General features: G+C 31.3%; 1 protein-coding gene across 3 annotated transcripts; it reads left to right on the top strand.

Annotated features, from left to right (window-relative positions):
• Window positions 1-14,266: 14,266 nt before the first annotated feature.
• LOC100789830 (phospholipid-transporting ATPase 1) lies at window positions 14,267-23,792 on the top strand. Of its 3 annotated transcripts, none has more exons than XM_006602642.3 (9): window positions 14,267-14,543; window positions 14,658-16,636; window positions 17,279-17,627; window positions 17,820-18,603; window positions 18,781-18,904; window positions 19,088-19,307; window positions 19,741-20,199; window positions 20,305-20,618; window positions 23,396-23,792. In XM_006602642.3, the coding sequence occupies exons 2-8, from the start codon at window positions 14,881-14,883 to the stop codon at window positions 20,501-20,503; spliced, it is 3,891 nt and encodes a 1,296-aa protein (XP_006602705.1). In that variant the 5' UTR covers window positions 14,267-14,543; window positions 14,658-14,880; the 3' UTR covers window positions 20,504-20,618; window positions 23,396-23,792. The 3 variants fall into 3 exon arrangements, with proteins under 3 accessions (XP_006602705.1, XP_006602704.1, XP_006602706.1); XM_006602641.3 differs by having other exon boundaries at window positions 14,685-16,636; XM_006602643.3 differs by having other exon boundaries at window positions 14,723-16,636.
• The last annotated feature ends 406 nt before the right edge of the window (window positions 23,793-24,198 follow it).

Raw genomic sequence — 24,198 nt, forward strand, 5'->3', positions numbered from 1 at the left:
TGGTTTTAAAAAAATTATAAACATGTATTCATTTTTTTCTATTTCATTTTCACTTCATGTGCTTTTCATCTCTTTTGTTATTTCTTGGCATATTATTTATTACATTTATCATTTCTTTTCACATTTTTTCTATTGTTTTTCTCTCTTTTTTTACCTCAATTCATCCTAAAACGAGGTAAACATTTTCTATTTTTCCAAAAATATGACTATCCAAACTTTTCACACATTAATTAAATTAGATAATATTTAGTTTTAGCTAACCAAAACATACTTATCTCTATTAAAAAAATATGTTTTTTATATCGGTTATTAAGAACTTTTAAACTATCAATATTAAAGTATCAACGTTAACATCCGTTGTTTAAAAATCGATGTTGTTTTACTGGTTGATGTTGTTGTTGTTTACTGACAACATTATTTTTTTATATAAAAAAATCAATGTTATTTTTTGGATTTTTTTAATATCTTATATGTTTTTTTAATTACCAACCTGTAGTTATTCATATCACAACTGATTATTCAAAGTTGTAAAAAAAACTCATAAAATAAGTCATGCACCAAAAGTTATAAACAAAGTATATCATGCACCAAGAGTAGTTATAAACATTTATAAACAAAATATACCACAAATGTATTCAAGATGTTCCAATATTACTCACAAAATATATCACCAAGACTTATAAACAAAAATTTATAGATTGATAATAGCATAGTAGTAATGTATTTTAATTACAAACAAATCCAAAATAAAACAAAGTTAGAAGTTGCATCTGAGAGCTCAAATATAATTTGAGTTCCAGTTTGCAAGTTCTATGATTGAGCAAAATTATCCATTTCCAATTTTTGTAGTCTTCCTCTAATAATTATAAACTATTATACACTCTGTAGTTCCTTCCAAGTTCAGATGGGTGAATCCTACCGCTTTCATAAATGAGTAAATGATAATTTACACAACTTGAAATTAACATGAAATTCATATTAAATATGTATATGATTTTAAAATTTGACATACAGATGAGTGCTTAATTACTCACCAAGCTGTTGCAAGTCACTTTGTACTCAATTATCATAACTTTAAAAGTGACTGAGCTAGGAACTTAGTGATACAAGGAGTGTCATTTAGAGTAGGCCTTTTGTTCAAATCTGTTTTTGAAGATGGTGAGGAGGAAAATACTCTATCCAAAGTGGGTCAAGGTCACTTGATAATTTCTAGTGAGCCCATAAAACTCTTTGAGTTTTGTGCATCCAGCTAGTATAGTTGGATTCACCAAATCTTGGTTGTATGTAACAAAGTGCATGCATGTTGTCACTAGAGTGGAGTAGATGTTAAGTATGCTTTAGTTTATCCTTCCATCTTACACAACACATGACTTACTAACTTTACCATAAGGCTAAATTTAACAAGCAAAGTAATATAAGTAAATGTGTTATATCATGTCATGTTCATTTGAGAATAGTCTTGAAATTTTTAACCTGATCCATAACATGAACAATGTTGAACATTTCCTCTGCTTTTTTGTTAACTTTCGTCATTGTGTTAGCCATTTCCTTCCAATTTTGTTGATATTCATCCATCGTTTCTAAAATCCATTTATAATATAAACATGACATTAAGTAGATTTTGTCAAACCAACTAAATCCACTAAGTGATCCATGCACAAACTGACTATGCACCATGCTTATCTAGGAGCTTATTCCGTGCAACTAATATAATATGATACATTTGACATAACAATATGATATCAATAAATTTGCAAAACTAAGAATTCTCACACCAACAAAAAGTCTATGGTAGAATGATATTCCTATTTTGAAAATCAAGAATGATATTCTTATTTTTGGGGCCTAGGATTGTGGCAGAATTTTGACACCAACACAAAGTCTCATTAACAAGCATTTTCGTGTTAGTAATACGCACAAAGTCTCAATATCAGTATTTGTATATCCAAAAAATAACACATGTTTTTAGCAACATACACAGAAACAAGCACATCAAACAAAAACTGAAAATCATCAAAACCAAGAGCGAGCCCTAACTTCTCGCTTACCATCACCATCAAAACCAAACACAGAAAGAAGCATTTATAGAAGACTAACCTTTCGTGAGTAAGTAAGAGTGCGAGAGTGATTACAAGAACGAGATCGCGAGTGCGAGTGCGAGAACGAGATCATAGCGAGAGAGAGGCCAGTGTGGTCGCATCGCCATAGAGAGTGCGTGAGAGTGAGAGTGAGAAAGAAAGCGCAAGAGATGAATGAGCGAGCGAGAGAGATGAATGACAATTAGAACGAGAGTGCGAGAGTGAAAGATGGATCAGAATAAGTGCGAGAAGAGGAAGAGACAAATTTAATTTAACAAACACAACATTGATTTTCCAAAAAATCGATGTTAACATGAGTTTGTTAACGTCAGCTTTTGGAAAAACCGATGTTAACATGAATTTGTTAACATCAGTTTTTAAAAAATTGATATTAACGAACTAATGTTAACATTGGTTTTTGAAAGAACTGATGTTAACCAACTCATGTTAACATCATTTTTTCTAAAAATCAACTTTAACGAACTTGTGTTATTTACAAATATGCCATCACATTTTTGTTAACATCAATTTTCTAAAAAACCAATGTTAACGCAATGATGTTATATCCATTCTTTCTACTTGTGTGCATAATCTTAGGCTTAAATAAGCTTGTAGTCCTTATAAAATAAGAATTTTTTTAGTCCTTTAAAGAACTGATCTTGGTGCATGATGTTAACGCATTTTCATGTTAGTAATACGCACAAAGTCCCAATATCAGTATTTGTATATCCAGGAAATAACACATGTTTTTAGCAACATACACAAAAACAAGCATTTTCGTGTTAGTAATACGCACATTAACAAGAAGCAATACACACATCAAACAAGAACTGAAAATCATCAAAACCAAGAACGAGCCCTAGCTTCTCACTTACCATCATCATCAAAACCGAACACAGAAACAAGCATTTATAGAAAACTAACCTTTCATGAGTGAGTGAGAGCGCGAGAGTGATTATGAGAACGAGAGTGCGAGTGCGAGAATGAGATGATAGCGAGAGAGAGGCCAGTGTGGTTGCATTGCCATAAAGAGTGCGTGAGAGTGAGAGTGAGAAAGAAAGCGCAGGAGATGAGTGAGCAAGTGAGAATGAGAGCGCGAGAGATAAATGACAATGAGAACGAGAGTGAGAGATAGTTCATAATAAGCGCAAGAAGAGGAAGAGACAAATTTAATTTAACAAACACAACATTGATTTTCCAAAAAATCGATGTTAACATGAGTTTGTTAACGTCAGCTTTTGGAAAAATCGATGTTAACAAATTCATGTTAACATCGGTTTTTGAAAAATCAATACTAGCGAACTGATGTTAACAATAGTTTTTGAAAAAACTGATGTTAACCAACTCATGTTAACATCATTTTTTCTAAAAATCAACGTTAACGAATTCGTGTTATTTACGAATATGTCATCATATCTTTGTTAACATCAATTTTTAAAAAAATCAATGTTAACGCAATGATGTTATATCCATTCTTTCTACTTGTGTGCATAATCTTAGGCTTAAATAAGCTTGTAGTCCTTATAAAATAAGAATTTTTTTTAGTCCTTTAAAATTAAATTATTTTTTAGTTATTTAGAGATTTAATTTTTTTTAATTTTATTCTTTGTTGTTAAATAATAATATTGATTCACACCACATAGGCAACACAATGACTTGCCATGTCCACAAAACAACCATGTACATTTTTTTTTAAAAAAATTGAGTTAAATCTCTCTTAAACTAATTTTATTATCATAAATTATGTATAAAAATTACTATAAAATGAGAGAAGCCAAAGAATATAAAAATGGATTTAACTGAGAAAATGTGAAGATTGAAATTACCCATTTAGAGTTGAATCTCTTTGTAATGAATATTAAAGTTTATAATATAAAAAAAAAATTTACCAATTTAGAGTGTGTTTTGTAATAAATTTTAGTTAATTTTTAAAATATTTATTAAATTAATTTTAATCTTTTTTATTTAAGGTAAAATTTTATTATTTTTTGTTTTATATAATTTTATATTTTTAAGTTATTTTAATAAATAATTTTATCAAATAATTATAATTCAATAAGATAACTTTTCAATTTTTAACTATCAATCATTTTTTCAATTCCCAATTAACTTTTAAGTTAGCTTTTGTCAAATATATTCTTAGTAAAATAAAATGTATTGTATTTATTATTTAACACTTAACAATATTTATGGATTATTGTCACCAAAAGATGGTATTTATGGTTTAATTTTTAAATGTCCTAAAATTCATGACATGAGGAAAACTAAAAATTTGTGTCCAAAATATAAGTTGGGGTTCTAAAAATTAAAGTAAATAAAAATTGAAAGAAAAGCTGCAGCAGTGTAATACAAAAAGAAAGATGATTTAGTTCACTGATTAGGTCAATTGACCAGGAAATTGTTATTGTAGCAAAAAAAAAAATGAGGAAGTTGTTATGTATTATGATTGAAGTACAGGCAATTATGGTAAGACAAGTTTGGTTTTGAAAAGGACAAAAAAAGTACATGCAGCATGCAGGTGCAAGAGCAGGTGCGTTGCATGCATGCAAGTTGAATGCTAAGGCAACAAGACACATGTCTCATTCAACCTTCATCTGCAAACTCTTATCCTGCTATAGTGCTATTTACTTATATATATTTCATCTACATTTTAACAAAATTATGTTTAAGAGCTCATGAAAATTAGACAAGATTAAAATTTTGTCTTACTATTAAGTAAGTAGTAGTCTAGTAGATAGTCTATCTTAAAATATTTTCTCCAATTAAAGCAAATTAATGCTAGAAATTAAAAATATTTTTTCACTACATGAATTTTATTTCTGATATAAAGTTTAAAGCTTCAACTCTTAACGAAATGTAATAACGTACTTAAGAGATGCTTTTTCTTCTTCTTATTTTCAATTTTAATTTTTATAATTTATTATTAGGTATTAGTCATGGGAATGTGATATTCTATTTAGAATTGCATGTTTAATATATAATTGAATGTTTATGTTTATATTTTTTCATGTATTCTTATTCTCTATATTTGATTCTTTAGTTTAAAAAAGCGAAAGAAAAAAATATTTTTTATCTGACAAATTTATGTTTTTTTATAAAAGAAAATCAATATTTTTATTGGGTCCATATAGTAGCCTGTTTAATTGTGGGTTTTGCTGGACACAAACCCAAAATTAAAGTTAATTTAATTTGTGGACCAAACTTAATTGGATTTGTAAAAATGCATGCTTCATGACGCGAGCCTTAAAGAGGTTAACCCGGGCAAAATCATCAAATTGGATCCCTTTTATAAATTAATTACCAGAATGGGTCTGTTTCATTATTATTTATCAAGGGGGTCTCTTACTTTACTACAAAGTGCTTACCTGAGGGGCGCGTTCCACCAGAAGGCGACACATGGTGTGACTTGACAAGTTGACAGGGGACGATGGGACAAGGGAGAAGTGATGGCCTGTCAGGCGTTACTAGTAGTGGTGGCCTGCCAGGCGCTACCAGTAGTGGTGGCCTGCCAGGCGCGACCACTAGTGGTAGCCTGTCAGGTGCGTCCACTAGTGGTGGGCCCCAGACACTTCCCTCTTCCCTATAAAATCCCCTTCCCCTCCGTTTTATTTTCATTACGAAATCGTTGAAGTGAGCTGAGTTGAATCTAACTTGTTGCTGTTATATGCATTAGTGTTAAAGCGCTTTATACCGGTTAGAAATTTTGCTCAAAACTAGTAAATATTTTTTATCTTCGATACATTATAGCATTAATTAATATTTATTTTGTTGATGATAATAATGATTATATTTTGTATGTGCATAAACAGATTGACACGAACTATAAAATGAAATAGTAATTTTGTTAATTTTTTGTGTGATAATTAGTAATTTTTGGTAACTTAGTAATTTAATTTTTGGTTATAATTATGTTATATTTGTTTGTTGATGACAATAATTATTTATTCTAGTAGTTTTTATGTCCAGCACATTATTATTATTATTAGTTAAGCTCATAATTATTGATGTTGTTGGTATATTTTTTTAATAGCCAAAATTTATACATAGACATTAAAAATAAATGCCGATTGTTTTGCGTCATGAGTGTGCGAAGTAGGAAATTGTTGTGACAGTAATTTAATTTATTTAGAGTAATTTGTTGTTGTTAATTTATTTTAGGTTAATAATTTATGTTATGTTAATATATTTTTTATATTATTGTTTGTTGACAACATTAATTATTTATTGTAGGACATAATTTGTGTCAGACATTTCAAACGGTTCGATCAAACGGACAGCTTCATCATCTGTGTCAGACATTTCATCAATATCCTCATCCTCATCTAATGAGTCCTCAATGTATGAATGAGATATTAAATAATCATTATCATCAAAATCTTCTTCTGAATTTGTTCTACCAACTGTTTGTAATTTTACCTTGTCGTGTATCTTTTTTTTTTAACTCTCAAACTAATACCACACTTTATTTGAATAGCATTTTTAGGGCCTTCAAAGGTGATACTATCATCAGTTTCGTACATCTTACCATTTAAATAGACGAGTATTACATCTTACCATTTAAATAGACGAGAGTAATAATTGAATTCATTTTTCAAAAATATACCTACAATAAATAATTAATGTCGTCAACAAACAATAATATAAAAAATATATTAACATAACATAAATTATTAACCTAAAATAAATTAACAACAACAAATTACTCTAAATAAATTAAATTAATGTCACAACAATTTCCTACTTCGCACACTCATGACGCAAAACAATCGGCATTTATTTTTAATGTTTATGTATAAATTTTGGCTATTAAAAAAATATACCAACAACATCAATAATTATGAGCTTAACTAATAATAATAATAATGTGCTGGACATAAAAACTACTACAATAAATCACTATTGTCATCAACAAACAAATATAACATAATTATAACCAAAAATTAAATTATTAAGTTACCAAAAATTACTAATTATCACACAAAAAATATTAACAAAATTACTATTTCATTTTATAGTTCGTGTCAATTTGTTTATGCACCTACAAAATATAATCATTATTATCATCAACAAAATAAATATTAATTAATGCTATAATGTATCGAAGATAAAAAAAATATTTACTAGTTTTGAGCAAAATTTCTAACCGTTATAAAGCGCTTCAACACTAGGTCACGCCTGGCAAGCCACCACTACTGGTAGCGCCTGGCAGGCCACCACTAGTGGTCGTGCCCGGCAGGCCACCACTTCTCCTCCCCCCCCCCCCGTCCCATCGTCCCCTGTCAACTTGTCAAGTCACGCCACGTGTCGCTTTCTGGTGGAACGCACCCCTCAGGTAAGCGCTTTGTAGTAAAATAATAGACCCCCTTGATAAATAATAATGAAACAGACCCATTCTGATAATTAATTTGTAAAAGAGACCCAATTTGTTGATTTTGCCGACTAACCCGTCCTTTATACTTAGACTTAACTATGGCGATTAAAAAAATATGGGATATTTGTGTAATTTCACTGACATCAGGAATGATTAGTGTAATTTTATGTAAGAGATAATTATTAGGGACACATTGACATAATTAACAAATTTTGTTTAGTATTTTTTAGATATATTTTTTACTGAATAAAACTTACATTATTCTTTTTAAATATATAAGCATCATTTCTTATTTAATGAAACATATTCTCAATCTAGATATATATAAAAAATTTAACCCATAAAATAAGTTAGATTGAGAAGAGAATTTTTATTTTGACAAATTGAGAAGAGAATGTTAAAAAAAATTGTTAACACTCTTCAAAAAAATTATAAAGAGCAAATATTTAAAATTAGTAATAACTAATAAAAATGCATTTCCTTACTTGGAGTTTTACCATTTTTCACTTTTCACGATAAATAATGTATGCTAGAAAAACAAAGAGTCAGTTTTATATATATATAAAGAGTCAATTTTCTTAAACTTAAAAAATATATCTTTTTAAATAGATTGAAGTTTCTTTTTTTTAAGTAATTTTTTTTTAAAACAAATACATAAACATAGAAAATTATTTATTTTATTAAAAAGTGTTTTTAAAAAAAAAATAAAAACTTAAACAAACAGGTTCAAGATAAGTTTGTACCTTTTTAGTTAGCAGATAAGTATGTACCTAAAAATGAAAAAAAAAAAAAAGATGTGATTAGGTGAAGTAACATTAATTAAAATAATCTATCCAGCTTTCTTTATAATCAAATTTATTTATGAAAATAATAAAAATAAGAATAGTTGTTAAAATAATTTTTAAATAACAGTTTATTTCATGAATTTTTATTATGTGTATGAATTAGCATTTGAATTTACAAAACTCAGCATTAAATTTTAAAAAATCATAAATAATAAAAAGTAAATTCAGAAATTAAACTGTAAGGAAAAATGTTGTCCTCAATTTTATTTTTATAAATTTATATATCCCATTCTTATAGATCAGGTGTGAATAATATTAAAAAACTTAGTACCCGCAGAGCCAGGGAGAGACAAAGCCTCTACTTGCCGTGTTCCTTGTTTCATTTCATTCACAGGTTATAGCACGATGGCATGGACACATCTACCAACCGTATCAAATCTATTTTTTCATTAATAATATAATATTATTTCCCTATCTTATATCTCTATTTTATATTTATAAATTAAGAAATATCAAATATAATTTCTAAATAATTTTATAATTTTACGAACATTTTTTTTAAATATGTTTTCCTATTTCCTCAATAAATTATGATATTAAAAATCTAAATAAGTCATATAAGTTATAAGTTTTGAGTTTAATTTGCTTCGGTGTATTTTGACACAAAAGAAGTTGGTGTAATAGTCTAATAGAAGTGCAGAAAAAGAAGAAAAACAACGTGCTTCTATTTCATGAGGGCAAGAAAAACAAAATGGTACATACAACATACTATTATTATCATATGAACAATTAGAATTCAACATGTAATCGCAACTACCCAATTACATGAGTAGAATTCTAGCAATTGAATTATATCCCTCATATCAGTAATCACAAGAAAAGTTTCACTTTTTCGATAATTTCCTTGCACTAGCAAAGATTTAGGATGAAAAAATGGTCTTAATTTTTGCACATTCTTCTCAAATCTCAATATTCTTCCCAGCTACCTTGCATAAACGTTTTTACAAATAAGTATTATCATAATTTTTTTTTATTTGCTGTCTGATCAAATAAGAAAATGCAATAAAAAGTTTTTCGTCTTTTGTTTTTATTTTTATGAGTAGTATTTTATTTTACTATTTAAACTTAACAGCTTTAAATTTATTTAATTATTTATTTACATATTTCTTTGTTCTTTATTTCATTCTCCCTTGCTTCTGATCCGTCCAAACGTAACAGAGTTTTATCTTGCCGGTCCCTTTCCAACATGCAACTTGACATTATAGTCATGTATTTTGAATAAAAGAATAAATTTTATACAAAAAATAAAATAATATCTTGTTAGGAGTATGTCTTTTCTTCTTCTTCCTCCAATTACTAATTTCCAGCTAAAACATAAATTGCAAAACAACAAGCCTTATACTACTAACACCAAAAAGGTTTAACTCAATTGATTGAAGTGTGTGAATATTGTAAATTTTTTATAATATTTTTTATTCTTACAGATAAAAAAAAGTTTAATATTAATATAAAAAAGCACTGTTTAGCAATCCAATATTTAATGTATCCTATAATCGAGTTGCTAATTTTTAACTTGTTGAAAGATCAGTTTATTATTTTCAATATATACTTTATTATAATTGAAATTTATTAAAAATTATAGAATTTTATAAATCTCGTGTTTTATTTAATGCGTCTTCTAATAGTATTTATCTATTACTAATAAAAAAATTCCTTAAAAAAATACTAACAAAAAGTTACGTTAGAAAGTATTACTAACATGCACTCCTCTTATTTTAATTTTCATAAAAATACAGTTGAAAGGAAAACATTAATTAGGTATTGCATTTCTAAAACACCGATTGTAGTAGTAAATTTGAAACATGATTAAAAAAAATCAAGACATCAATAAACATAACGCTGAAGGAATGTTTATTTTGTCTTAATCTGAAAAAACGTAGAGATAAAAATATGACAGTGTCTTCCCTTCAACACAAATAAATTTGAGATTGTATGAAGCCGTAGTTTCAAAGCTAACTAGGAGTGTATTTATGGAAAAGAAAGAGTGAGTTAATATATCTTGAAAAAGAAAGAAAGAGAAAACACTGAAAGCAATACCCGTGCAAAAACAGGAGAAGAGAAGGTAAAAGCACCTATCGTATTAATCTGTCCCCAACCCCCCTCATACGCAACTATCCTCGTTTGTGGTTACTGACTTCTTGGAACATGATGAAACATCAACTTATATATGGCCATGGATGATGGAGTACCCTGACAGGACTTGGCCTTATCCCTTAACACATGGTGACCTAGTATATAAGTATATTTAATTCTTTGTAAAGAAATATTATTTATGCATGCACAACAAATTTTATGAAAAAAAATACTATAAAATATAAGAAATGATGCACTAGAAAGAACAATAGGTAACCCAAAGGATTATCATCCCGATATAAGATTTAACTTTGTTCGTAAGGGGAAAATAATTTATCTAGTGGAGAACTCGTCAAAAGATTAACATTATGGTGTAAGGTTCAATATATGTAAAATTTCCTTGAATCAACATGAGTGGTACCATGATTGAAATTAGTATTTAATTTAATGGATTGAGAGAAAGAAAACAAAAACTACAATCGATCACCTCACTATGAATCATAAATTTGAGTTGTTAGATGAATCTCCTGTTGGAATAATCGAGACTCTAGAAGGGAAAATTGAATAGATTATTTTCAAAAAATTTACTTAATCATTATTTAAATTTAATTAACACATATTCATTCATGTAATCAAGTTTTCTAAAAAACTTTGTTAGGAAAGATTATTAAATAATGAATGCAAGAACATATGAAAAATAAAATTTGATGCCCATTTCACATCGATTTTATCACCAAAGTTGGTTTACAAAACTAAAGTTTAAAAAAAAAGAATCACACAAAAATTATATTACTTCAATTCTCAAGAATTTTAATTGTTCTAAGATTCCTTAAAACTTTCACTAATAGAGAAACAAATACAAATATTATGCACACTAAAATTCTACTCTTCCCTTGAATCTTAGAAGAGAAATAATGACTAAGAGTTGAAATCCTATCAACTCACACAAATCTCTTATAATCCTAACCAAGATCAAAATCTAGAAAGAAATCAAAATCCTATTGAATACACATTGAGGTACATATTGCAACATCTTGAAGCTTTTCTTTTGATTATCAACTTTTAATAAAGAACGAATGAATCTTGATTACTTGAATCTCTTGAAGAAATATAAAATAATTTTCTTAAATAATTCTTAGGGTTTATTTGATTTGCAAAAAAGTGTGATTCTGAATCAAATAAATTTAATTCTTTTCTGTTTGATTTTAAAGAATACAACTGAGATAACACACCATAAATGTTGATGAACAAAACAAATATTTCATCATTTATCATACTCAATTAATCATGAGATAATTTGTTATTTATAGGACAGACTACTTAAAAAACCAAAATATCCAATTTTTTTCTTCTGTTTTCTTTGCCCCCACTCCCTCTTTCCTTTTTTTTTTTTTTTTTTCAAAACCGTAACTTTCTCTTTCAATCAAAATAAATGCACGAATTGTCTCAGCCTCAGTTTTATTTAGAGTAATATGGCCTAACCCATTTGACAAAGCTCCTCACATACGTTGCACACCCACCATCTAGTATAATATAACAATATTTTATTTTATGTTCAAATAATAATATAATATAATTAATACTACTATATATAAAATAAAATACTATATATAGTATATATTATTATGTGTATAATATATATATATATATATATATATATATATATATAAATATTATTTTATAATAATAAGAAGCAAAATAATATGAATTGTATTATAAAAAATAAAATATATTTCATATATTTTATTTTACAACAACATTAATAATAATAGTAATAAAAATATAAATATAAATTGCATTAATATAATTAATAATAAAAAAGTATTTTGGTGAATTTTATATTCTTTTGCTTGTGATATTTATTGTTCACCAAACAATGCACCAGACAAATAGTTGTCTCGTATTTTAAGTGTTTATTTTTGTTGTTACCCTTGTGTTGTATTTCAATGCTCATCAAATGGATCCTTAAAATGTATCTTCTAAAAGATAATATGATATAAAGAGTCACTAATGAGAAAGAACAAATGAATTTATTTATAATTTTAATAGTCAAAACTAATTTAATCGATTAATTTGTTCAAATCTCTCTTTGTTTTGCATTTCTAGAAACGTGTAATTGATTGCAAAATTTGGTAATTCATTATCTCATTTTATAGAGTTTATAGATATGGTAATCATTATCTCGAGTCACATAGACTTTTTCTGAGACTGGTTTATGTAATCAGTTATTAAAACTAGTATTTGATAATTCTTGTCAAATTTCAAATAGAAGTGAGTTCTACTAATTGTTTTAACACTTTGTAATTGATTACAAAACTTTGTAATCGATTAGACTGTGTTAAACTTATTGTTTCTAAAAAACTTTGAGATCAATTTATTAATCTACCATGTTTGATTTCTACTAAGCATAGATATAAGAAAATTAAGGTTAAATCACTCATCATGTCTCGTCTAAAAATATCCAATACAAATATCACATGTTTTAACCTTATTTGACATTGTAAAATGATTAAAAACAAAAACGCAAAACTAATCTTTCCCCTTAGTCAAATTTAAACTTTATTTTGATTTGTATAAATAAATAAGTCAAATTTAAACAACTTTTCTTTTCACAAGTTAAACTATAACTTCAAATGCTTAATTGAATTGGTTTATACCCCTAATTAAAATATTTGTTTAATAACCTAAATGAGTAGATCTTTTAAAAAAGTATAAGAATAAAAAGATAGTAATTTAAAACTACTTACAAATTTAATTTCAATGTCGGTATAAACTTTTTGAGTGAAATATATTTTTATCTCTCATTTTTTTAATTCAATTTTAGTTTCTATAAAAAATTAATGTTTTTAATCACTACATTTATCAAAAGTAACGTGATTTTAGTTCCTCATTACAAAATCACGTGTTTATGTTAAAATATGAAGACTAAAAACATATTAATTTCTTATAGGACTAAAATAATTTTTTGAGATATATTAAGGGATTTGATCTTAAGATTTTCATATGGTTAATAAATTCAAAATACCCTAAATGTAACTTTTAAATTAGTTATTAAAAAAGTCAACAATCTTATTATATATTAACGTATGAAACTAAACAATATATTTTTTTAGTTGAACAACACAACAATAATAGAAGTAAGAATTCAACTAGAATAGCTATAATGTAAATCTTTTATTGACTTTTGAAATAATAAATTTAAATATTATATCTAAAATAATTTCTGAGTAGTTATAACTTATAACAATAAATAATAAAACTTATTTTTTTCAAATATAGGGGCAAACACATTAGTGGTTAAAACTTAAAAGAAATATTACTACTACATTCTCCAATATTAGATAAATTTGTGTCAGGCCCCGAGTCAATTTGAAGTAAAATGCATATCAGTTAGTAAGTGAAACTCTTTAAATTAGTACTAAAACCCCTGCTATTTTGGTATCCCCTCTACCAATCTTAATATAATTTAACCAATAATGTATTACTACCAATTTTTTCTTAATGTATTTAAGATAAATTATTTTACAAAAGAATTTAAAATTGTCTTCAAAGAATAGAAATAATGATAATAATAATAATAACTATTTTTTCAAAGGGAAGAGAAAGGATAATAAATAAGCTATCAAATTATCAAACAAACTTTTTAATTAATAAAATATAAACCAGAAGCTATCTGAAATTATTTCAAAAGTTAGAACAATAGTGTATAAGTTATACACATGCTGATAGATAGACTTTTTATTTTTTATTTTTTTTATACAATGACGTTAATGAAGGTCGAAATTGATTATAAGTTTCTTAATAATTAACTACTAATATTTTATTAATAAAAAAAAATTAGTCTTGGAAAAAAATAATAATGATATATATTTTTTACTGTGAAAGAAAAAGGAAGAGAAAGGAGAGTAATGGCATTAGATGGTGGTGGCCAGAAGAAGAGAAAAGCAAAGAAGCATTGGATTGCTATTGCCCATTGGTGGTTCAGCGCTCCTCTCTCTCTCTCTCTCTCTCTCCTCGAACTCCGACGCACCCTTCCATCTCTCCCTTTCACTCCAACCCAAACCTGAATCTCTGATCCCTTCTCCCTCTCCTTTCTCTTTCCTCTCCTCCCTTTGCTGTACTACATCCCAGCCACATTTCCTTTTCACTCCGATTTTCACCCCCAATTTTCACCAGGTACTTCATTTTCGCTCCATCATCATCATCATCATCATCATCTCTTCTTTTTTCTTTTTTACGATGTAGGGTTAACCATTTCCTTCAAATTTTGTTTCCTGATTCATTCAACAGGTTTTTAACCTTTTAATTCAATTCCAGGGAATCCACCGTTAATTTTCGCTTAACTGTTGAACTAGGTTTTTGTTTATTGTTCTTGTTGTGTCAATCGAGAATGCCTCGGGGGTGATTCCGATTCGTGTCTTAGATCTCGTTACTGTTGCGTCCGTGGATTGAATTTGGGGGGAGTTTATCGATCCCTTAGCGGTGTTTATACAATGTGGTTGGAGAAGTATTTATGAGTTCGGATGAGTCCTTGCTTTTGGAATCGTCGGATTCTCGTCCAGTGATTCATCACCGCCGCGGGAAATCGGGTTCCCGGAGCTACCTCTCCGGCAATGGTTCCTTCTCATCTTCGGCCTTTGATGATGCTTTCGCTGAGAGCATCGTTTTGGATGTGAAGGAACGAGACGGTGGCGACGTTGTGTTGTCCAGAGATTGTAGTCTCCACACTGCAGCGTTTGGGAATAATAGTGGTTCTGAGAGTTGTGTTGAGGCCCAGTTCCCGTGGCAGTTTCCCTTGGAATGCCCCCCGCGCGAGAGGAGGAGCTTGGCATCGTGGGGTGCAATGGAACTGGGTGATGCCGATAGCCGGAGTGTGCCATTTGAGATATCTGGAGCTTCATCCCAGGTGCAGGACAGCAGGTTGAATAGTAAATCACAGAGAATTCGGCACAAAAGTGTGCAATTTGATGATGCTGCCTTACATGAGGACAGTGCCAGGTTGATCCATATCAATGATCCGAGGAGGACGAATGGTAAGTATGAGTTCACTGGAAATGAGATCCGGACTAGCAGATACACCTTTGTTACCTTTTTGCCCAAGAATCTGTTCATTCAGTTTCATCGGGTGGCTTATCTGTATTTCCTTGCTATTGCTGCGCTCAATCAGCTTCCTCCACTGGCTGTGTTTGGGAGGACAGTGTCTCTTTTCCCGCTTTTGTTTGTGCTTTGTGTCACAGCTATTAAGGATGGCTATGAGGATTGGCGGAGGCACAGGTCAGATCGCAATGAGAACAACCGGGAGTCTCTGGTGCTTCAGTCTGGTGATTTCCGATCAAAGAAATGGAAAAAAATACAAGCTGGTGAGGTTGTTAAGATCTTTGCGGATGAGACCATTCCGGCTGACATGGTCTTGTTGGGGACGAGTGATCAAAGTGGGCTTGCCTATATTCAGACAATGAATTTGGATGGAGAATCAAATTTGAAGACAAGGTATGCTAGGCAGGAAACAGCTATGGTAGTTGCATCCGAAGCTTGTGATGTTTTTGGTGTAATTAGATGTGAGCAACCCAACCGGAATATTTATGAGTTCACGGCCAACATGGAGTTCAATGGACTAAAGTTTTCCCTTAGCCAGTCAAACATTGTTCTGCGTGGCTGCCAACTGAAGAACACAGATTGGATAATTGGTGTTGTAGTTTATGCAGGACAAGAAACAAAAGCAATGTTGAACAGTGCAGCTTCTCCTTCCAAGAGAAGCAGACTAGAAACTTACATGAACCGAGAAACCCTTTGGTTGTCAATTTTTCTTTTTATCATGTGTTTGGTTGTGGCTGTTGGGATGGGTCTTTGGCTGGTACGGCACAAGAACCAGCTTGATACCTTGCCTTACTACAGAAAAAGATACTTCACCAATGGATCAGATAATGGAAAGAAATATAAGTATTATGGGATACCAATGGAAGCATTTTTCTCCTTTTTGAGTTCTGTTATAGTGTTTCAGATAATGATACCAATATCTCTTTACATCACAATGGAGTTAGTTCGATTGGGTCAGTCATATTTCATGATTGAAGACAGGGATATGTATGATGCCAGCTCTGGGTCAAGGTTTCAGTGTAGATCATTAAATATAAATGAGGATTTGGGTCAAATACGCTATGTATTTTCAGACAAGACAGGAACACTAACAGAAAACAAAATGGAATTCCAGAGGGCTAGTGTGCATGGGAAGAATTACGGGAGCTCCTTGCCTATGGTTGATAATACAGGTATTCAGTCTCCTCTTGATATTGTTATCTAAGTTTGGACTGCTTAATAATGTGGTACAGTACCATTATTTCTTACCTTGCTACTGTAGTTTTTAGTCCCTTAACAATTATTTATTGTGCAAGTCTGAGAAATGCATTCATTAGTTTTGCTTTTTGATAGCCTTGGTTTATGATAATCCCTGTTAAGGAACTGACACTAAGGATGGAAAAAAAGTTAAGGGACTAAAAGTAAGGACAAATAAAAAGTTAAGGGACATTGACTCATCAAAATAAAGTTTAGGGACTATAAAGATAGTAAACCCTTTATTCAATTACTTATAATTGATCCTAGGATAGCCCTTGCAAAAAAGCTTTGAATATTTATAACTCTGTAGTTATTGTATGAGAGGAAGAGCTTCCTGTGAGTTAGCTGATATTTTTCATTCCATTGTTCAATCTCTTCTTACTGGTTTGCTTATTGGATGAAATGGTTATGCTCTTCAATTATTTTTCTATTACAAACTTAGGATCAATTATATATCTTGATCTAAGGTAGAAGGTGTCATCTGTGTGAGTTCTCATCAGAAACCATTTGTAAGCTTATGATGAATTGACAAATTTGCTGGTGCATATATATCACAAGACTTTTGTTAATGATTGCAGCAGCGGAAGATGTTATTCCTAAACGGAAATGGAAGCTCAAATCTGAAATTGCAGTTGATTCTGAACTGATGACATTGTTGCAGAAAGACTCAAATAGAGAAGAAAAAATTGCTGCAAATGAGTTTTTTCTTACATTGGCTGCTTGTAACACTGTAATCCCTATACTTAGTGATGATGGATTTTCCAGTCTTGGAACTAATGAATTAAATGAAGATACTAGACGCATTGATTACCAGGGAGAATCTCCTGATGAACAAGCTCTAGTTTCTGCAGCCTCTGCATATGGATATACTCTTTTTGAACGCACATCTGGACATATTGTTATTGACGTCAACGGTGAGAAACTCAGGTAGATTGTGACTTCCTTTTGGTGGGGGACTACTTGTTTTACTTTGTTTTAACAATGTTTTACACACACACACACACATATTTAATAAAATTGTATTATGTACTTGAATATTCTACTTCAGTGTTGCACTTTGTATGTAACCTAAATCATATCTAGATTATTAAATAACTTCATTATCTCTGTGGTATATAGATTGGACGTATTGGGTCTGCATGAGTTTGATAGTGTGCGAAAAAGAATGTCTGTTGTTATTCGGTTTCCTGACAACGCGGTAAAGGTGTTAGTCAAAGGTGCTGATACTTCAATGTTTAGCATTTTGGAAAATGGCAGTGAGAGTAACATATGGCATGCAACTGAAAGCCATTTGAATGAATATTCTTCACAAGGTTTGCGCACTCTTGTAGTTGCCTCCAGGGATCTTTCTGATGCTGAACTTGAGGAGTGGCAAAGCAAGTATGAAGAGGCAAGCACTTCATTGACTGACAGAGCTACTAAACTACGGCAAACAGCAGCTCTTATAGAAAGCAATTTAAAGTTACTTGGAGCAACTGGAATTGAGGACAAGCTACAAGAGGGTGTACCAGAAGCAATTGAGGCTCTACGGCAAGCTGGAATCAAGGTCTGGGTTCTTACTGGTGATAAGCAAGAGACGGCAATTTCAATTGGTCTTTCTTGCAAACTTCTTAGTGGAGACATGCAGCAGATTACTATAAATGGCACTTCAGAGGTCGAATGTAGAAATCTTTTGGCCGATGCTAAAGCCAAATATGGCGTGAAACCATCAAGTGGAGGGCATCGGAATCTGAAGCACAAAACCAATGCTGGACATGGTGATCTGGATATTCCCAATGGTTCAAAGTCTTTGAGCTTTCCCAAATGGAATCCTGGAAATGAAGAAGGAACTAATGCTCCATTGGCACTCATAATTGATGGAAACAGTTTGGTTTATATTTTGGAGAAGGAACTGGAGTCAGAGGTAAAATTGTCCTTCCTCATTTGAATTTGTTGTTTGAAATATTTATGCATATTGAACATCTAAAACTTGCTTTTTCTCTCAGTGATGTAGTAGGTTAATATACCACTGCTTTAGATTGGAGTTGTTAAATAAAACTTAACGGTAAATATTTATCAGTTTCCTTTTTCCTTTCAACAGCTTTTCGACCTTGCAACTTCCTGTAGGGTTGTGCTGTGTTGTCGAGTTGCACCCTTGCAAAAGGCAGGAATTGTTGATTTGATAAAGAGCCGCACAGATGATATGACACTGGCCATAGGTGATGGTAAGTTATTTATAATATGAAATTGCACTTAATTTGCATTTGGGTGTTGTTGTGAGGCCTGGTTGATGGTTGATAGTAATTTGTATGGCAGTCCAGGCTTCAGCTAGTGTTTCCAGATGGATTTTGATGTAAGATTTGATTTAATATGAACTTAATCTTTTTTGTTTTGATTACTTTTGACAGGGGCCAATGACGTGTCAATGATCCAAATGGCAGATGTTGGTGTAGGGATATGTGGGCAGGAAGGGCGCCAAGCAGTGATGGCATCAGATTTTGCTATGGGACAGTTTCAGTTCTTGAAAAAATTACTTCTGGTTCATGGGCACTGGAATTATCAGCGTGTTGGTTATTTAGTTCTGTACAACTTCTACCGCAATGCTGTCTTTGTAATGATGTTGTTTTGGTATGTATGGTTGTCCTTGGATATCACATAAGTTACTCTTGTGTTTATATAAGTTGGTCTCTCTTTCCTTATTTCTTTTGTTATCCCCTGATGTTTCAGACATGTGGACAAAAACTTGAATTAGAAACATGTGATTTTCAATATTTGGCTATGATATTATTAATAGGCTATGTGCAGATAATTGGCAAAAGGATTTTTCCATATTTAGACGTTAACTTTTGTTATTACAACTCTTATCTTGTTATATTCTGGTGCCAATATTTCTGGAAATAATATATTTCTTCCCTCTGTATGCTATCCTTGTTGATATGTGCAATATGTAGGGTGTATCATAAATTATGGGTTCAAAGATTGAAGTTACTTCATTTTAATAATAGTTGAAGGTTTTAATGAGATATTGAACATTCTGATGTGTTGTGTTCCTTGTCTTTAGGTACATATTATGCACGGCTTTTTCTACAACTTCTGCTTTGACAGATTGGAGTAGTGTTTTCTATTCTGTGATATACACATCTATACCTACTATTATTGTTGGTATTCAGGACAAGGACTTGAGTCATAGGACACTATTGCAGTATCCAAAACTGTATGGTTCAGGTCATAGGCAAGAAGCTTATAATATGCAATTATTTTGGATCACAATGATGGACACAGTATGGCAGAGCCTTGTTCTTTTCTACATCCCATTGTTCACCTATAAGGACAGTTCAATTGATATATGGAGCATGGGCAGTTTGTGGACAATTGCAGTTGTTATCCTTGTAAATGTACACCTTGCTATGGACATCAACCGTTGGGTATTAATTACTCATGTTGCTATCTGGGGATCAATAATCATTACATATGGTTGCATGGTGGTATTGGATTCTATACCTGTCTTTCCCAATTACTGGTTAGTTATTGTGTCCTTCAATAAGTATTCTGTAATGTGTATTGTGGATGAAGCAGTACTGTAGGGTATAATATACAGCTAACCTGTCCCTTGAAATCATTGCAGGACTATTTATCATCTGGCAAGGTCCCCTACATATTGGATAACAATTTTGCTTATAATTATTGTGGCATTGCTCCCACGCTTTACTTGCAAAGTTGTTTATCAAATTTTTTGGCCTTCGGATATTCAGATAGCCAGAGAAGCTAAGTTAATGAGAAAATGGCAAGATAATTTGCAGCCAAGGCAACAAGTTTCCAGTTAACTTGTGTTACTGTTCCGCGTCTTATAGAAACTACAGAAATCTCAAATGAAATGGCTTCCCTTGTATTTGTCCGTCACAATGCATTCTTATGGCAGTTGGTTGTGCAAGTGACCAAGTAAGGGCATGTTTTCTATATTTTCTTCTCCTGTTGTTGTTATTACTATTATTATCCTCCTCATTATTATTACTATGATGATGCCTTTTTTTTTATTCTTTCTAATATTATTTTCTGCACTAGTGTCCTTGGGCTTAGTGGTTGGCACAATCCAAGAATAACTTCCTTTTATATTGCAAATTGTCCAACACCTGTTCATATTAGTGCAGTTTTCTGAGGGCATCCGTGTCTTCATTAAAGTTGTAATTTTGAACCAGATATAGATCCAGAAAACGTCTGAGGAGGGATAGAAGGCTTAGATATGCATAATTGCATGTAGAAGTCAAAATAATGGAGTTGAAGGCTAAAGACTATATATATATATATATATATATATATTCTAAAGATAAAAAAATGGAGCACCCCTCCTTCCCTCTGGATCCGTATTCTGCCTTTTCCCTGAACATAAATCTGCTAATAGAGATACTAATAGATAGTTGATTTATTGAGTGAAAAATTGTTCATTGTTGTAGAGATAATATACAACAATTAAAGCACAAGGGTTGGTACTTGGTTGAATAATGAAGTGTCACGTTTGCTCTTCTGCCCTCACCCTCCTCATTTTGTTCGTATTATGGGGTGTGAACATTGGGCATACACTAATTGTATGTGGAATAGAAAGAGGTAAGAAGTCGGATAATGGGAGTGTTTAACAGATGGGAAAGTGGTGAGAGAATAGGAGTTTATTTAAATTTGGGTCTCTTTTAGAAAGTAATTGGCTTTGTCTAAGAAACTAATTGATTTTATTTAAGTTTGTGCTTCTTTTCTTGGAATGATGAACAGACACTTGAACTGGCTTTGTCTAAGAAACTAATTGATTTTATTTAAGTTTGTGCTTCTTTTCTTAGAATGATGAACAAACACTTGAACTAGATAAGGTCTTGTTAAACAATGAAGACGGAGAATTGTTTGTTGTTAAAGAGCTCTTGTTGCATGTTGCAAATCAACATAAGTTACATAACTCTTATAACTGTTACGATGTATACTCAACGAAGCAGATAGATGAATCAATCTTTATAATTGGCTGGGGCTCATAGTTTTGTTTATGTAGATGGTGATAGATTTGGTGATGAATAATGAACGTCTTCCTCCAACTATGTATGCATGTTTTAATTTGGTAGGTTGTCAATAAATTATTCTGAAGGTGCACTAAATGTCGTGCGCATCATATAAGTGAGAAAAAAACTCCTAAGCCTGAACCTTAGGATTTTGGATTAAGGTGTGATGTCATGTTCACTTATATGGTTGCTCACGGTCCATTGGTGTAAATCTTCCTGATATTTACCTCCTTGATTTTCCACCAATTGGTATCAAAACATGTGGAAGAGATGAAGTCTTTACAAAAGAATCAGACATGGGAGAAGGTTGAACACCACTGTTGGGTGAGACTCACACTTGAGGGAGATTGTTGGAGTACAAGTGTGAGGTGAAGATCATGTGGGAATGAGAAGATTGAACACTATTGTTGGGAAAACTAGGGGGTAAATACCGGGGAGATTTACACCAATGAATCATGAATAAACATATAAGTGAATTTGACACCACACCTTAATAAAAAAACCTTAAGGTTTAGGTTTATGGATCTTCTTCTCACTTATATAAGGTGTTCAACTTTTTCATTTATACTTGATGTGGGAAAATCGAGGGAATAAATGTCAGGAAGATTTACACCAATAGACTATGAACAACCATACAAGTGAATCTGATATCACACCTTAACCCCAAACCTTATGGCTCAGGTTTATGTGTCTTGCCTTTGCTTATATGGTGTTCAATTTTCTCATCCTTACATGATGTAATACTTCACTTTACACTTATACTACAACAATCTCCCCCTCAAGTGAGTCTCATCCACATGGTAACTTCCTACTCAAGTAGAAGACATTATCATCCACAAGTATTCCATGGTGGCCATTAGAGCCCACATACTCTATATACTTGTTCCGCTGCTCCTCCCACGGGACATGTCGCCTGGATCTACCGTTAGGAAAACTTTCGATATAAAGGATCCCTAGACCAAGGATCCACCACCGTCTTCTTACTTGTTCGAGCTAGTTACCAAGTCAAACCGTCGGCTCTAATACTAACTGTTGTACGTTTGAGCAGGAAACACTAGAGAGATTCACATCAATGGGTTAAGAGCAACCATATAAAATGAAGGTAAGATCCATAAACCTGAGTCTTAAGGTTTTGGGTTAGGGTGGGTGTCAAGTTTACTTATATGGTTGCTCATGACCTATTAATATAAATCTCCTAAGTATTTATCCCCCTCGAATTCCCAACAGAGAGTTGGATAAAATTTGCTAACAATTAATACAGCCTGGCTATAGTTCTGTTGGCCATGTGTCTATAGGAATCTCCATTGACTCATTTTAGCTTTTGTATATTTATTGAACCTCATCTGGTTATGGATGGATTTTGTTGGATCATGGATGCCCTGTGTAAGCTTTTCTCATTTTTTCTTGTGAGTGGTTATAGGTTAGTGAAGTTCACATTCAGAAACATGTTTGCCGTCGAAGTTTTGTAACAAGCAAATGACTTGATCACAATTGTATGTTGCAAGTTAGTGTTTTTAAAAAAAATTCATGTCATGCGGGTTTTTTGTGGTCATACAAGTGTTTGTGCTCGCACTTCCTACATGATTAAGATGAACTGTCTAACAAAAGAAAAGATGCCCCTTTCATGTGTTCAAATTTGTCTCTGCTTGGTCATGATTTTTTCTGATCTAAACTTTCCAGATGAGTTGCTGAAGCAGATTGCAGGGGTGTAAGACAAATGCTTGGCATCCAACATAGTAATGTGCCACGGGAAAGCACATGCCAAGGCTGGCAAATAGCTTGGCTGGTTTTTCAAATGCGTCAGGTCAGGAAGCTAAATATATAGGAGATAGGAGATGAAGGTTGGAATCGGCTTAGACTCGGGTATCTGTATCTCCAGCAATTTGATGTGGGTGGAATTTTATCAGTTGCGACTTGATAATAATGATCCACGGTTTATAGAAAAAGTGTGGGAGAGTAGAGTGTAACTAAGTGTACTATAGTTATGTAAAAATCAGGCTTGAAAAACGTCCTTTTAAAAGGAGAATGTCTCAAAGGACGACAATATGATAGGAAAGAAAATGTAATTTTCACGGTCCCTGCGTCTTTCATCTCTTCCTTCTTGCAAATCCCCCTAATATTTGAATTGAAAAAACAAAAATAGAAGAAAAAATTTGAACTTTTGTTTTTATAAACCAACTTTTTTTCTTCTATCAAATATAGGATAAATGTTACGATGAAAGGTGATTTCTGCCTAATTATATTTTATATTTTTCTAATTACTTTAATCAACATTTATTTTGAAAAAAATTGCACCCTAGATTTGATGTTTCGTGTGACTCGTGTTCTTACCGTTAATAAAATTGTTAAAATTAAAAGATGCATTTTTCCTTATATTTTTAAATTTTTTTAATACATTTTTGTTTACTAATTGTGTAATTACTGTTCTTTACAAAATAGTTAAAGTGATTAAAAAATGTCAATTGCTAAAGACATTATTTAAC

The sequence above is a fragment of the Glycine max genome, chromosome 18, assembly GCF_000004515.6.
Source record: "Glycine max cultivar Williams 82 chromosome 18, Glycine_max_v4.0, whole genome shotgun sequence".
NCBI lineage: Eukaryota > Viridiplantae > Streptophyta > Magnoliopsida > Fabales > Fabaceae > Glycine > Glycine max.

Coding starts and splice junctions, on each gene's coding strand:
- LOC100789830 (XM_006602642.3), top strand. CDS start 14,881: ATGAGTTCGGATGAGTCCTTGCTTTTGGAATCGTCGGATTCTCGTCCA. Junction 17,628..17,819: donor GTCAACGGTGAGAAACTCAG/GTAGATTGTGAC, acceptor TGTGGTATATAG/ATTGGACGTATTGGGTCTGC. Junction 19,308..19,740: donor TTTGTAATGATGTTGTTTTG/GTATGTATGGTT, acceptor CCTTGTCTTTAG/GTACATATTATGCACGGCTT.